Source organism: Pogona vitticeps, chromosome 3 (genome assembly GCF_051106095.1).
Source record: "Pogona vitticeps strain Pit_001003342236 chromosome 3, PviZW2.1, whole genome shotgun sequence".
Taxonomy (NCBI): domain Eukaryota; kingdom Metazoa; phylum Chordata; class Lepidosauria; order Squamata; family Agamidae; genus Pogona; species Pogona vitticeps.
The window spans coordinates 98,793,373-98,810,543 of record NC_135785.1 but is presented as its reverse complement, the minus strand read 5'-3'; the positions used below and the strand labels follow the sequence as shown (position 1 = coordinate 98,810,543).

General features: G+C 38.0%; 1 protein-coding gene across 8 annotated transcripts in view; it reads right to left on the bottom strand.

Annotated features, from left to right (window-relative positions):
* ANK3 (ankyrin 3) overlaps positions 1–17,171 on the bottom strand; it is a 543,412-nt gene that overhangs the window by 445,422 nt on the left and 80,819 nt on the right. For 7 of the 8 annotated variants that reach the window (XM_078390918.1, XM_078390937.1, XM_072995142.2 and 4 more), the window contains exon 1: positions 210–1,270. The exons of the other annotated variant lie outside the window; for it this stretch is intronic. In XM_078390918.1, the coding sequence (XP_078247044.1) occupies positions 210–272 (63 nt within the window). In that variant the 5' untranslated portion in view covers positions 273–1,270. Of the gene's footprint in view, positions 1–209; positions 1,271–17,171 lie in introns of those variants that run through there. 8 annotated transcript variants of the gene reach the window in all.

The window sequence follows — 17,171 nt, the reverse complement described above, 5'->3', positions numbered from 1 at the left end:
ACAACATTATCTTTCCAGCAGGGAACACGCCCATCAGCACTCAGCACAGACAAAAGCATCCTCATTCTAGCATCTTCGTTGCTCCATTTTTTAAAAAAATACCCTCGTCTTCTTTTTTTCTTTTTTTTTAAGTCAAGCCAATATGGTAAGAAATCAGATTTATAAGTAAAAAATAAAAGCTACTAAAATCTAAGGTGTTTTTTTTTTACCTTTTTGCCCTTCTTTTTCCTGTGAGCAGGTTTTGCACTCTTCTCTTTTGCTTCTTCGCTCATTTTTCAGCCTGTAAAATACACGATCTATAGACCACTACTTGTATTCCAACATCCAGAGCCACTGGAAATATCACAGCATTGAAACCAAAGTCCATCTGCTGACGATTCTCAGACAAGTAACAGAATAAGTGCTGTTTAAACACAACCCCCTGCTCCTCCTGTATAAGCTTGAACGGCTGCTCACAGCCTCCTCCTGGGTTTCTCCCCCTTCCTCCTCTTTCTCTCCTTCAGTCTCTCTCTCTCTCTCTCCCTCCCTCCTTCTTCACTTAAGGAGCTGTGAGTTCCGATAAGCCAGTATTCCTCCGGAAAAATCCACAGCTCCTTCTCCTTTTGTTCTGAGCTGACTGTTACCCCTGGGGTAAGATCTTGGCAACACGGCACTGCTTCTTCCATCCACAGTACCTCCCCAGCCTCTAAATGGTCTTGATGAGCACAGAACTCAGCTGCAGATTGCTGACAGGTCTCACAAGCTTTCACCAGTCCATGATTTGCTGCTCCTTGCAGGCGGAGAAACCGAGCAAGCGTAAATTGCTCTGATCTCTGAGAGTGCACAATACCAGCCCATGTGTTGAATGTATCACAGAACATACAGCTAGATAAAGATGCCTCCAAGAAATTACCAAAAGGCAAAAGCAAAAGAAGCAGAGACAGAAGACAGAGATTAGACATCTGAATCTCAGGAATGACTACTAATAGCAGATCAGTTCAACAGTCAACTGTCTGTCCATCCATCCATCCATCCATCCATCTATATCACCATCATCAAATATTAAGAAAAACATGAAAGACAGCATGGACAAGACAGCCTTATTAAAATAATATTTGCTTCTCCCTGCAGCTATATGGTCCTAATCTCCTCCAAGAGCACCCTGAATTGCCTATATTAGCATTAAATCTTATTGCTCTATAAATTATTGTTGCATAAAAGCACCAATCATATCTATAAAACAGAGATTTATTATAAATATTCTCATCTCAAAATAGTGCCAGTCTGATGTGCCTTCCTGCTCATGGTAGAAGACTTATAGAGCAGCCTCCTTCCTCCCCCTCCTGCCCCCCAACAACCTTCCCAGATGTAGGTCTCCCAGAGAAAGTGTGACATGCCTGGAGCACGGTATCTCCAAAGCTCGTGGAAGATTTCTGGATCATATTTCCACATACGGCTGCCCTGCTCAGCAAAATGTTTTGGCTGGATATATACTGGCCTCACACGAACAGTAAAAAACAAAGCAAAACAAAAACAGAGATGGAGGCACCATTATTTCGCTTTTTGACGGTGAAGGGAGATGTAGATCACTTTCAGAATGGATTAAATAAAAAAAATAAACCAACACATTCACTTGCAAGGCAACAGAACTCTGGAGACCACTTTTTCCTTCCTCTGAATCCACTCTGTTCAATGGCCAACATCCAAATGGGTTATGCATGTTGTCCTGGTCATACACAAGGGGACCCTTTCAGCTCTCCCTTCTAGCAGCACCTCCAAAAAGGCCCTTATGTAAGCGACCGTCCAGGTGGCAACATTTAGCTAGCTCTGATGAACACGTATGTACCTATATAAAGCTAACTTATACTGTCATGCCAGCATAACCCAGCCTTTTCTTCTTAAACCAGCACCAGATTGACATGATCTCAGGCAGAGGTCCTTTTTAGCTCTGCTGCTTGACACTGTTCAAATCTAAAATATTTTGGGTTAAACCCACTACCAGCAGTTTTCATCTCCTGGGTCAAGCTGCCAGTGTGACATCCACTGATCAGGAGTGGGGCACCTGTGGCTCTCTCTGTATATCAGCAGGAGTATAGCTCACATAATCCTTGACTATTCTCCATGATAGCTGGGACTAATGGGAGCTGGAGTCCAGCAACAGCCACATGCTTCCTACTCTGCCACATATTTTAAAGTCATCCTAGAGATCCTGGATGACAAAAATCAATAATATTGAAAACCACACTTTTTGTTTTAACATGAGCAAAGATATTTTTGTTCTCCTGTTTCTTCCTCCCCATGTTCACACTCCTATTCATCATTCGTATTTGAAAACACTTTATTATCTTCATATTTGGCATTAGAAAATGTTTCTTTTGGAGAGGGCAATTCATTATAACATTGTTTATTAACTTCCAAATCCCCAAGCATTTACAAGGTGATGAGATATTTAACTTCTATGGAAGATTTTTGGTTAAAAGAACAAGCACCCACGATTACTAGGTCCAAATAAACGGTACTATTTATTTATTTATTATTTATTTATTCCATTTATACCCCGCCTATCTGGTCATATTGACCACTCTAGGCAGCTTACAGCACAAAACACAAAATACAAAACCAATATATAATCAAAAGCAATTTGTACACAATTAAAATTCTATAAGATGGAAAGGGAAAACACTTAGGTGAAATGGACTCCAGGTTAAAGGACACCACAAAAACATTTTACAACGTGAACCTCAATCTCAACTAGCCTTTCCAAACTGACCCTTCAGTGTTGCTAGATTACTAATCCCTACAATGTCAATCTCCAGGGAAGATGGATATTGTAGATCAAAATCTAGATAATCCAAGTTGAGAAAGAGGTTACGTAAACAGATACCAGGAAAAACAAGATGTTGATATTTTCTGAAACATAATCTTCAGGACTACCATCCATAATACTTGCTGAAAACAGATGGTAATGGGGTAGAAAAATGATATTCAGTTCTCAAAAGTGAAACACTGTTGATATTTAGCAAAAAAATGCTTCAGTTCTTACACGGGTATGAGCTGTACCACATTAGAGTGCAAATGCAGGCTGAGATGATCAAATGTTTCTCAACATTAAAAAAATCCCTCTGCATAGAAAATAAGATGTCAGGCAAAAGGATTCCCGGCTAATCATGTCCTGTGACAACTAGCTTTCTATGTGCCGAGAAGGTATGTTTTTGTGGGAACATTCAATCCTGTGAACTCTCAACTTGCAGTATGAATGGAACAGTACACACAAAAGTTGATTATCTCAGTGAGAAGTAAGCCTTACTCACTGGGGTTTCATGACAGATGTAAAAGAGGCAGTTGTACAGAAACATTTATTGTGCTTCCCTTTTTACTTTTCTACACATGCAAAAACAAAAACCCAACAGTACCAACTCAATATTTGTATTTTGGTGTAGATGTTATCAGGATGAGAAAGTGCTCTCTGCTGGTTGATTTGGAGAAAACAGTTAAACAAAAGTTATGATGTCACACTGCCATAAAAAAGCCAGGAGAGCACTGCACCGTTTGAATGTATACTTACATGTGGTATACATCTAAAAATGTAGAAGTGTACGTATGAAGCATATACGTCTACAAATATATGTATAATTCAAGTATACCTGCCATAAGTGATTGGCTGCTTCTTACATTACATACTCAGTCGGATACCTACATTTCCATTGGGTATAGCTCAGTGAGTTAGGTATCTGGCTGTAAAACCAAAGGGGGGGAGTTTGATTCACCACTATGTGTTCTAAGAGAGAAACCAGCCTGTGTAGCCTTGGGCAAGTTGTGCTGTCCCAAAGTACCCCTAGAAAAAGATAATGGTAAATCACTCCTGAGTACTCTATATACCTAAAAACGCTGGAAAAGCTCACCTCAATTCAGAGTTGACTTGACAAGACATTTCTTCTTCTTCTTCTTCTTCTTCTTCTTCTTCTTCTTCTTCTTCTTCTTCTTCTTCTTATTATTATTATTATTATTATTATTATTATTATTATTATTATTATTATTATTATTGATATTGATATTGATATTGATAATATTAAGAATATTAACAGTCAAAAACACCAGGCACAATCAATCAAAATTAGAAAAACATTGAGTGGTATTATATAACAGATACAAGTTTTAACCAAAAACCTAAATATTGACGCAGTATGTATGCTGTTCCTAATATTGCTGGTTTTTATAACTCTGATTGTGTTATTTCTGAGAACTGCAACTGCTTAAAATACTGTGTGAAACTTCTTGATATTGTTCCCAAAGCCCCAATGACTACAAGGACCACTGAAGTGTGTTTCATTCACTTTTGTGGTTGCTCTCGTAATTAGCCAAAATGTGCCTAAAAGCACGGATGAGCGCCTGTGCCCCTCCCGATGTTGGAGTGCAGCTCCTTTAAAGCCCTAGGCAGAATGGCAAGAGTGAAGGATTATGGAACATAAAATCCCAAAGCAACTGGAGGACCACAGTTATCCACCCTTGCCTTAAAGTAAACATTGTACAGATAAATACTGTATATAGTGTCACTTCAAATACACTTCAGATAAGCAGGATCCAAGAAACATGCTGAGCAGCCTTAAAAGAATCCTTTAAAAAGCACAGTCATCTACTGGAATATATTTGAAACTCTTTAAACCTTATAAGAACATCTCAAAATATTTAATGTGGCATTTTTCTAGTGTGCAGGTTTTGTATGTATACAAAACCCTTAGAAATTATATACATTGGCTAGCAGATACCTTCTTCTAAAGTAATACACTATTACTTTGATCAAAGGAGCAATTTGGAATCATTCCAGGAAACAGATTGCACTTATTCTACAACACTACCATCAATAACCCAGCATATATTTTTTCTTACAGAAAAAAATATGCAATATTTTGCAATATACAGTGTTCTGTCTCTGTTCAATAATACATAAAATCTTATATTTCATAAGGATTTAGGCGAATTCTTAAACAATATTTTTAAAAGTATTTAAACTGTATTACATTCTTGGACATCACAGGTTGTGTGATTTTTAGGCTCAGAAGATTGCAAATACTAATGTCAGCCATGTGCTGCTCTAACAGATCGCTTAATTACAGCACAGTTTATATGTGAACTTTTAGAATCTTGGCGATGCAGATCTACTAGCAGAGTTCTATTTTTAGATCAAAAAAATAACTCGCATAAGAGGACAACAGGGTGGGCCAAGTGAAGTCTACCAGGGCAGTTCTATTTATAAACCAATGCATGGAAAAGGAAGGGGCATGTGGCCCATGAGGAGTGAGGAGGGGACATTTCAGGAAGAAACACAAGTCTTTTTCAATATCAAAAGCTTGATGAAGTCGTTGAAACATACATACAAATGTCCCTTACCTACATATATACATACAAATTTATGGAGATGATGAATATGTTTCTGGTGGATACCAAGTTCTCGGGAAGTAGCTGATCTGAGTAACGTATGGGACATACCGTACTTAAAGGAGGCTGCTTTTTTGCAGATTAAATGGTTTCTGCTGTAACCTGTATCATATATAACCCTGGCTTAGGAACAAGGTCTCACATTTGCTTCAGTGAGAGTCATGAAAAGGCAGCGTCAAGAGAAAACAAGTCAAAATAGAGGAGTTTCTTCTGGAATCAGCAAAAGAAGGTTGGCTTGTTTATTTTATTGGTCATATACCTCTATCATACTCTCTAATTTTTCCTGCATTGGAAACTTCAGGCTTATTCATGAAAGCTCACATTAAAATGTGGCAGTTAAGTCTTGAAGGTGCCACAATAAAGGTGACTTCTTTTTTATTTTTTTGTTTTGTTTTTGCCTGAGATGAAATTTGAAATACGTTTTTACATCATTTCTAATACTTTTTTAAACCTAAAGAGCAATAATTCAAGTTATAAATTCATTTATATTCATATTTCCACAGATTACAATTGCATTCAATGAAACTTTTTCCAAGGTAAGGGCGCACAGGACTGTAGTTTTAGCATATGAAATGGAATGCAATTCGGACGGCTTGTGGAGCATTCAAGACACGAATCAGTCCTACTACCTTTTGGAGACAGGCTGGAACATGCCCTGGCAGACGGAAGGTTTGCTTTAAGAGAGATCACTCCCGTTAAAGTGGCCCTTACTGGTGTGATCAGGCATGCACCTTTGCAGCGGTCTGATCACACCTTTACTCAGATTAATTGGCTAATGATTCAACTAAGGCATCCATTGATTTACAAAAGAAAATGTATGTTAACAATCTACAAGATCATCTTTCAGGAAATGAGGTTTTGTGGGCCATTTCAGTCTTTTTAGCTGACATAATTGATAAAATTAATATTTTCCAATTAAGGAGGAAAACGTGACAAGACAGAACTCAAACCTATTCTGACTATTTGAATGTAAATACTAATTTTATCCTTCCTTCCTTCCTTCCTTTCTTTCTTTCAATGCATCCACCAAGAATTCAAAAACACTTCAAGGTAATTTAATGATGAAAGGTTAGACCTCAAGTAAATTTCAAAAATATAATATCCACAGATACAACTACAGAAAGCCAAATATTATGTTGGTGCTATTCACTGAAAATATAAAACTAACAACACAAAACATGTGATCCAATGCAAAGAGGAGTGTTCGGAGCTCTACACTGGAGAAACCAAACAGCCACTAAACTGTAAAATGACCCAGTACAGGAGGAGCAATGGCTCAGGACCACAATCAGCAGTGTTCCTCCATTGGAAAGACAAAGAATACTCATTTGATGACCAAGATATACTCATGTTGGACTGAGAAGATTGGTGGTTTGAGAGAGGGGTCAGGGAGGCCATACATGTGCATACAGGAAATCCCTCACTCAACAGGGGTAGAGGCCTTAGATACAATCTGTCTCCTATTTATCCTGCTGCCCTTTCATCTATCCCCAGAAAGATCAGGACCACACACGCCAGAAAGACCACTGTTAATGACTGTTAATGACCCATGACAATGGGTAGAGAAGGACTGCAGAAGTGGAATTTTAACTCACCCCCAGTTCTATTTAACAAGCCTACTCAGACCAGGAGGGAGTGAAACCAACATGGAGGATATATCAGGGGTCTCCTACTAACTCCCCTCAAACTGAATAAGCTACTCGAATGAGTAGTGAAACATTTCAACCTAATAAGAAAGAAGTCCAGTTGCCATGATTCGACTTCCAGATAACCTCACCTGGATGACTGAGAATCTTCACATATATAACACAAAACATAGTTTCCATATCACAAAATTTAAGCCAGGGACAGACAGAAAACACATCAGAATGTATTAATAGATCCTTCAGGGATTTGTAGTCACTATTTTCCATTTGTGCCTAAAGCACCATTAGCAAATCACTATCTTGCACTTGCCTGTGACTGGTGGATCTTGGTATTATAATGCAAGGCTCTTCAAATATGTTTAACAGAATATATTATAATATGATAGCATCCACAAAGATTGATCCACTCCACAATCCTGTCACAGAATTAGAAATCTTCTTGCTGTATGTCTAGTTTCAAAGCCAGGGAGTTGCTTATTCACTCACATTCTTACTTCCATTTTCTGTTTATCCCCCACACCACATCATTTCTCACACAAAAAATGTAAGGCTGCTGTAACACACAAGCTTTTACTGGCCTTGATGCTTTCTACACTTAGATCCTGTTCAAATCACCCCTCTTTTCAGATCTTTGCCACTATGTCCTGCCCCAGCTGCCACGCCAAAGGCTTTCTACTCCTGCATCTTGGCCCAGCTGTCACTTCTTGCTGCTGCTTACATTTGGATCCTGGCAGCAAACACACCTGGTTTTGCATCATGCCTTCTTTTTGCTTATCTCCCCAGATATATTCAGAGTGTACAAACAAAAAAAGGCATACAGTAAATGGCCAATTCCTGTCTATCATCATGTTTTAATTGTAAAAAGATGGTCATCATTAGCCTTACAACAATAAGACTTGCTTTCTTTATTGTTGATCTTGAGGCAGCAGGGTGATCATCCTTGTCAAGAGTGGAACGCCAGAGATTTTTCTCTTCTTTTCTTTTTTACAAAAAAAGCTATGGGAACACTATCAAGTGATGCTGTCAATTAAAGCTACTGAATTCAGAAACATGCTTGTGTGATAATTCAGGGACTGAGGGTCACCTGCAGATACAAATGAATGCAGATACAAAAGAATTCATATGCAATTAAAAGCAATTACATTTTTTTGTTAACATGGTTTCCTTGAAGCAGTTCCAAAATATAATCTTTGCCTGAGTAGTGGGCTGGCTGTGGACAATCTGAGTTGAGGTTGGCGCCCTCAATAAAATCTTAATGGACCAGGCTCCATTGACAAAAGCAAGGAATGCTTGTTATTATAAAAATAATCAAATTAGTCTGTGTCCTACATATGCCAAAGATAAAGGCCGTTAATTTTTTAAAAAGGTGACTCAGCATTGCTCATAGTATTAATTATAATTATTATGTAATACGGGGTACCAAGTACAAGTGTTTTTAAATGCTCTAGTTTTTCACAAATAAACATGTCTATTTGTTCAAGAATTAAACTGCCTCTATTTCTATCTCACTTCAACAATAAAATTTTAACTAGTGCTTCTCATTTACACTGCAGTTGTTCTTTGCAGTATGAAGAATTTAGTGTCCAAGCCTGTCTTGCTTGGTGTGATGTAGAAAATCTAAATTCAGCTAAAAGAGTGTAAAAATATTTGACTCATTGATTAATGGGCATGTGCCAGTAGCAATTAAGCAAGCTGAAAGAGATCACTTTGCCTAATGCAATGTTTCACAGGTTTGCTGCTGCACTAGTAGAAAAGAACAATCGTGAAGCAGCACACAGACTTGTATGTGGTCACAGAGAGCAAGACAGAGGGAACTGGTACATCCACTGGTGGCAAAAGTACAAATGTTTAGCTCCTGAAGAAGGCTTTTTAGACAAGAATAAAATCTGCATTGCCAGTATTTTTATACATCTTGAGACTTAGTCTCCCATTTGTACTTTTGCCACAGAGAACAAGACACAGTTGTTTAGTTCTTTAAACAACTGTGTCTTGTTCTCTGAGGCAAGACATGTGTTCCCCATTGCATTTTAGCTTTTTAACAGACAATTAACAAAATGTGAGAGGATCACAGCAAGCCAAATGACGCATCTCTCATAAAAGTAAGGTGGGATTTGGCTTCTCTTCTCCTTTCTCTCACATTGTTTTATGATCACATTAGGTTTCCTCAAAATTGATAATTTAAGAGTAAAGCAGCTACAACCCCAAATCCTATGCCTTCGATGTTTATGCAGTATCTTCTGGCACAAGGAGTCCTAAAAGTATGATGTAATTTTGATAGGCAGCATTTCATTTTACTTGCCTAGGTTTAGACAAAATTTGGAGCAGATGTGATCCAAGTAAGCACTCTCATTTTATCCCAATAATACTTCTGAAACGTAGACAGATAAATGATTTGGCTACAGTCAGTAAACTGCATGCTCACTTGGTGGACTTTACTGCAATTTTCTTCCAATCCATGCCCAACATGCAATAATTCTATCAGTCTTTGTTTTTGCAAGTGTGCAGTCACATGAACAATGCAAAGGAGTGGTCCTAGGTCTGCAACAAACACCAAACAAACCACAGTCTCATTTGGGCTATTTAAATCTATGGGATTAACTCCTTTGCTTTGTCAACAAATTAAAATGTAAATCAGTCATGGGGATGTAGCATCCTAATGGAGTCGCCAATCCCTTTGCCTGAATATTAAGGAACAGAGATGGGCACAAATTAAAAAAAATGAATCACCAAATTCATTTAAAAATTGCTAATTCATTGATTCATATTCGTAAAAATCAATGCCCCAATGTATATGAATTAATGAATTTTAGCAATTTTTGACTCATTGATTTCTTTGGCTGTAAAACAGCCCCCCCCCCCCGATACCTAGAGACACCAAAAAATTCAGAGAGCCTTTATCTGACTCTCCTCTATAGTCCCACCAAGTTTGGTGACTGGATTTCCTCAAGCCAGCTGCTAAAGGGCACTTTTCTGGGGAGGGACCCATTTTGTGGGTGTATAACTTGGATGTCTGAAACCCAAACTTCACCAAACTTGCAAAGCCTGTAGAGGAGAGTCAGCAGAAGTTTCCTCTTAAATTCGGAGTCTCTAGGTGCTTGGGGGGCATTTTATAGTGTTTTAAATTAAAAATGAATTGAGAAATTGATTCACTGATTCATCAGAAAAAATGCAAATTTGTAATTCATGATTTGTCATCCTTGAGAAATGACAAATCTAAATGAAGCATCATTCTTCTGATTCATACCAATCTCTACTGAGGACAGAGGTTCCAGTCTTGGGGTGACAGCCCTCTTCAGAACTTAAAAACAATGGTTCTCTCAGGAATATTAAATAGAACAATACATGTGCCCAGAATTCAATGCAAAAAAATTAAAAAAAATTCAACGATGGTTCACAGGAGACATGAACACTCTTTCAACGGTGTAATTTCCTTTTGCCCACTCCAGCTTGGGACATTAGCAATACTTCTCAAGGCAAATACTGCATAGAAAAGCAGTCAAGGTGGATGCATTCCTTTAAAACTAGCCAGCTGGCAACCCAGGCACAACCTCAGTATTAACATGCACAGTTAATATAATGCAGTCACCTTGATCCACCTTTTACAGAAGGGTACTTATTTGAGCCCATAAATTACACATTCTATTTGCTTATGAATAGTTTAAAACTTTTCTGTGCCAAAACTAATTCCTTGTCTGGGGTCCAAGCCTGAGTGCTGGCAAGATGCAGCTTATCATAGCTGGAGAGGGGGTAGGTATCTTAAGCAGTGGTATTCCAAAACACCTGGAACAAGGAGATTAGGAGACTCCCTTGAATGACTATGAGTTCAGGCAGCATAGTACTAAAGTATGGGAAGAAGAAAACATTTCACACGTCATGATAATTTTATAAGATTAAATTTATGCTTAAATATGCACTAAAGTCGGGCTGGGTCTCACATTTTGAGTTCACACCTCTACATTGGTAACATCTCCTTCCTTCTACATTTCTTGTGACTTCACAGAACTCTGTTACTAAACATTTAAAATGCACTTTGCCTTTATCTTCATTATTGTTTCTTAGGCATTCTACCACTTTCAGTCCTTCAGTTTATACATGTTCCTGGTAAATTCACAAAATTAAACAGACAACAATTTCCTACTTACATCACAACGGCCGTATCTTCACATTTTCCTGTATGCTTCTGTTATCGTCTATGTATGCAAATGTACATATACGTTATCTGAAGACTTATGATTCTGAATCATAGAACTTTGTCTCAAAGACGAGGTTAGAGCTCCTGAAATATTGTTCTATGACACCATCACCATAGAATTCCAGTAACAACATTGCACTGGAGTTGAAAAGACATAATAATCCTTCAATTCCAATTCAATTTTCCAACCAGTAGCAAAATGGAATTTTTTTCCCACTACTGATGTGTGAGGTTTTGTATCTTGGAAAACCTGATGAAACAGGTTTTTGTTTCCTTCTGTTGTTCAAATAATGTAGGTGCCAAGTCAACCTTCACTTTGTGAAGCACAGCTGAGAAAATGCTGAGATCCCCTATCCTTCTGTTAACCTCGGGCCCCAGACTAACTGATGTGTGAGACAGTATCTCTACTTCTGATCTTGACTGTAAACTATATTTATTGATAGGCATAAGCATTCAGAGTTCTATACTCCTTAATGGGAGAGATTTGTAAGGCTCTGGCACTGAGACTGCGGCCTCCAACAGCCAGTCTCCAGTGCATTATAGCCTGGCCACTAGCAACTTGGTTTATCTCGAACAAACTAGACTCTATGAGTAAAGGGCCCCCTACAATACCATCCTGAGTACCTGTCAATTGAACCCATAACTTGAAGGTGGCTTATTAAACTAGCAAACCAATGAAGAGACACCAGACTTCAAAAAATCTTTCCACAGAGTTGGAAGGGACCTTGGAGGTCTTCTACGCCACCTCCTGCTCGGTGCAGGATCTACAACAGAGAAATCCTGCAAACACAACATTGGAAAGAGGTGCCAATGGAGAAAGCCCCTAATCTCTCACAGCAGTTTGATCTACTGCCATAATACTTTACTACTAGGAAATTTCCCTTAATGTTGACACCAAAATCTGCTTCCTAACAATTCTGACTAACTGCTTCTTTTCTTTCTTTGTTTGTTTTTTTAATTATTTATTCATTTTCCATTGGACAAGGGAAGATCATAGGAAAGGGGATTTGGATCAGGGTATTGGGGTAAATAAAAATACAGAATGTGATAGAGAATAGTACATATCATTATTACATTTGTCGATATGTTTCTTACTAGACTTACTTCACACTTATTTTACCATTTTTTTTCTAAGCCTTTAAAATCTAAAATTATGTCTTCTATTTTCTTTCTCATTATTTTAACCCTTTCATATTCTCATCTCTCATCCAATTATATAAAGCTTCCCAATTTTTTCTGGCCTTTAATACTTAAAATATCCATCACTGCTGCTTGTAGAATTTTGTGAATTTACCAGGAACATGTATAAACTGAAGGACTGAAAGTGGTAGATTACATAAGAAATAATATAAAGATATTATTAAAAAATAAATATAGAAAAGTGGATGAAATTGCTTCCTTAGCACAACTGAGATGATTAAATGTGAAGTTTTTGAGTCACTGCCTGCTGTTACTGAAAGTGCTGAGAATTCAGGGTCGAAATGGAAAACTTCTCCTCTCCCCCAGTGATCTGACACCAAAAAAGAGAGAACAAAATAGGAAGCAGGTGTGACATTTTTAGAATGATTACTCCTCATAAACCACAGACAAACAAAATTTCCAACATGTTAATTACCTCCTGTTTTTTTAAATTACAAAAATTAAAATGCTATGATATTAAAGATGCAGAAACGGATACAATATAACAGCAGCCAACCGTATTTCAACATATTTTATGTAATTCTAATCCTTTCCTCTTTTCACCCTGAATGGGGGGAGAGTGAAGCTCATGTCCGGATTTTCATTAAACGTACAAATCGTTATTAGAGATGGACATGAACTGCCAAAATGGCATTTTGTCTTGATTCGCGGAAGTCCACAAACCATGAATATACACATTTTTCAAGAACGAACTGGGAATCAAATTGTTGATTTGTTCAGGATTTTTTAAAGACAGCCTGGTGCCTGTCTAAAAAACAAAACAAGCTGCCTCCCCACCCACACAGCTGCCCCCACCCCCTTCCCACTGCCCCTTTGCCTCCTCACCTTTTCCTGCTGGTGCCACCTCCTCTACTGGCGATACCACTGCCATCTTGAGAGACCACCAGCACTTCAGGTCATCCAGTCTCTATGCATGTCCCCACCTCTCAGTTGGCCAGCTAACTAAATGTTTTTTTAAATTCCCAATTCTTTTTAAAGTTAGCCAGGCTGTCAACCAGCCCAGCGGTCCCTGCTTATGACCCCCTTCCAGCTGAGAGGCTCGCCTGCAGCGAGCCTCTGAAGATGGTCATGGGAATGGAGGAAGAGGAGGAAGCAGTAGAAAAAGGTAGGGAGGCAATGGTGGCAGGTGGAAGGGGTCAGGCTCGTTGGGGGCAATAAACCAGGAGGTTCAGGAATTGCCCCCAAAAATTGTTGGTTCAGGAAAATTCGGGTTCTCCAGTTCGGATGAGCCTGAAACAATCAGAATAAATGAATTAGCAATATCTGATGACTGTTCTGGTTTGTTGTTAACTTCGTGCCTAACTGTTATGCCTTACTGCTTTGAATGTGTTTGTAATATTGCTTGCATTTTCCATTTCTCAGAGCGATATTTTTTTCCTTTTTAATATTTCTATACTACTGTTTTCAGCTTTAAATATTACCTTTTAATGATGTATTCCACTTTTGTATACTCATGATTTTTATCTTTAAATATTGTCCTTCAGTTTATGTAAGCTGCCTTGGGTCCTTTTAAAGGAGAAAGGAGAGGTAAAAATATTATGAATGAATGAACAAATGAATGAACAAATGAGCAAGAGAGCAAGCAAGCAAGCATACCCAACCTCTTCAACCATTTTTACAGGGCTTCCTCATAATCCCTTTAAAATCTTGAGCCAGACCTTGAAACAAAATATATTCTAGAAAAAGAATGGCTCAGATGTATACTTATCAACTATGTTAACTATGTTCTTTCTTCAGCAAGAGTACTAAACAAATGTTTAGATCATCATTTAAACAGAACAGAATGGTCGCAACTATAAAGTCAAAGTGAGTAACTTTTCAGACTCATTTATTTTTAAGGGGCCATTTACGTGCAATTTAGAATTCCACTGAAGTCTAGAGGAGTTGAAAAAAGCCTCACAGAACATTGTGTCATGTTCAATATTCTGGTCTAACTCTTCAGAAACTGGGTTGGATTTCATGGTGAGCTACCTGTCTAAACAGGTTCTTGCAGAAATAGTAGGACCGTATTTAGAGTACATTGGTTTTTACCCACTAACACATCTGTTACACTGCCATGAGCAGTTTGTTATGAGCTTTCAAAACATCTGTGCATTAATGGCCAATCTATGAACTGATGATCTCCAAAAGATCCTGTGATTAACAGCCTTGTTTAGGCCACTGCTTCCTTTACTGAGGAGAATTTTTTTTTGGTTATCCCCTTATTAATTTGTTGCTTTTTTCTTGGTCACATGATGCAATCAAGAGCAAGACAAATTTCTGGGCCAGTGGTATAGCTGTGGAACATTGCCCCATCATCAGGAGGGTTGTATTATTTTGCACCTTTATTGTTCCAGTGCATTCCATACCGGGATTGCCTGTGTGCATGACCTGACCTGCTTCTTTTCAGAATTAAAGCCATGAAGGTGGCTGCCATTACTTCAGTGTGCATATGATTAAAAAAAAAACATTTCATGCCTGATATATTGATCTATTGGTAAAAACATGTCACCGGGAGACTGCTGCCATTACACTACTGGCAGGTAATAATTTTTTTCATTTCCATGGGAAGATACATTGAACTACTGGTATGCCAATATAACTGGGGAAGGGGTAATCACCAGTACTGCCATGCATATATCACATGTCCACTGTGTGCAATGCATTTCTGCAGGAGCAGCCAGTGCAACAGAAGACACTTTCCTAAAGAGAAATCCCTTCCCAATCAATGTTACCTCTAATTTTCAGCCATGCTGGGTAGGGCTCACCCCCTGTGAGCGAGTCTGCCTCACCGCGTGGAGTTCTGTTGTGACTGGAACAAAAGGGGCTGGAAACAATTACAATGGGTGCACAGGGGAGGAGGAAAGTTGTACAGGGGGAGCGGAGTCACGTACATTGCGTACCTTAGAGAGAATCTTATTCCTGATATCTAAATGTATTGATAATTTTTTAAAAATATATCTATGTAAATCAAAAGGCTAAATTGCACTTGAAGCAAGTGAGAAAATAAATTGGTACCATGGTGTAGCTGGCCATAACGATTAAAATAAAAGGAAATAAATTGGTACCATTAAAGGTTCTTGAGACGTTCATCCCAGGATATAACCTAAAAATTTTACCACATGACCACAATTCAGTACAACAGAAGTATGGAAAGTATCAGAAGAACTAGAAAACATTTCCTTCATGTGACCAGAGCCTGAGTCAATATATCCCAAGTAAAATTTTTCTTTTTTTCTTATTGCCGCCAAATTTTCCCAGTACTATTCAGTTTTAAGAAACTGAAATGTGAGATAGCAGTTTTTCTAGGTGTTTCTAAGTGCCAAGGGACAGTAATCTTTCCGTCACTAAGGGACAAAGTCCCAGCTTAGCAACCGTGGCCTTGAATTTTCTTGCAGAGCACTACCTACCACATTACCCAGTGAGCAATTTCCATATTTAGATGGACTCAGCAGTGCATCTAAACTCACTTCAGGGGAAGATTATCACGAACAGTCTTCGCCATTATTGCCTATGTTTGGAAGAATACTGCAAAGCATTAGAGACATGATATTTCAAGCACTGCCTTTAAAAAGTTAACATTTTAGAAACAGTGTACCATTTTGTTTTGCAAATTGCTGGCCATTTTCTGCCTCAGTCTCTTTGGATTCTAACACGGAGTTGTACACCACAGAATAAAAGGGAGTCTGAGCAATCTTTATGCTAAAAATATTATTTCTAATGAAATATTTTCAAGAGAACGATCTCTGATTGGATCCACTGATTAACCCAGAACATTTTTTTAAAAAAATTACATAAAAAAACAAAATTAAAGAAAATCTACATACACTTATTGTGCTCTCCCCCACTCGGACCAATGGAGATATTCTATTTCCTTCTTCTTATGGAGCCCCATTCCCCTTCCAGAAATATATTGACTCTTGTGAAGGCATAAAACCCAGAATCCAGTACACAAACAACCCAGAACATTTTTAAATCTCTATACAAAGCTTGAGTTAATGAATTAAAGAAATAAACAAATAATGCACAATTGATATTCTGAATGCAATTCTGTGTGCACTCACATTTTGCAGATGGCTATTATCTAAATTGCTAAGACTCTGAATATTAATACAGAGATCTGCAGGTTTTTAAAAGTACAGGAAGCTGATCGATACATTGTATGACATGAAGTCATTTTGTGTAGAGGGAGTTAAAATTGAATTTTGTCCGTTTGCAACTGACGAACATTACAGGGTGAGCCCTTTCAACATCAATAATAATCTTTTGTTTGGAATTCATTTCAAGATTATTGCAAATTTGTGGCTTTCTAAAATTACTTTAGAAATCTGCAAGAGGGCAACTTACACTTGTATAGATGAACAATGTTAAAAAATAATCAAAATATATTTAAATGGATTGTCAGAAGAGGATGTTTTTACTTTATTGCATTTTGCCATCTTAGTGATAATTTTTGGTCTAAAAATCAACAGTAACCATCTATGAACATTTTAATTCAAGACGAAAGGTGGACATCCATCCCCAGTAATTTCTCAATATATATATTTTTTTACTGACTCTTGATAGCTGGTGGTCAGTGAGTACTAAGCAACTGTACCTGCTTACGTTGCAGTTGGTCAGAAACAGAGCTGGTGAGTTTGGAAGTTAGATTATATGCCGTCAAGGAAATCTAAATTTTACTTTTTTTCAGATCTCAGAGAGGAGGGCAGGCCAGAAAATGTTCTTCTCTATGGGAAAAC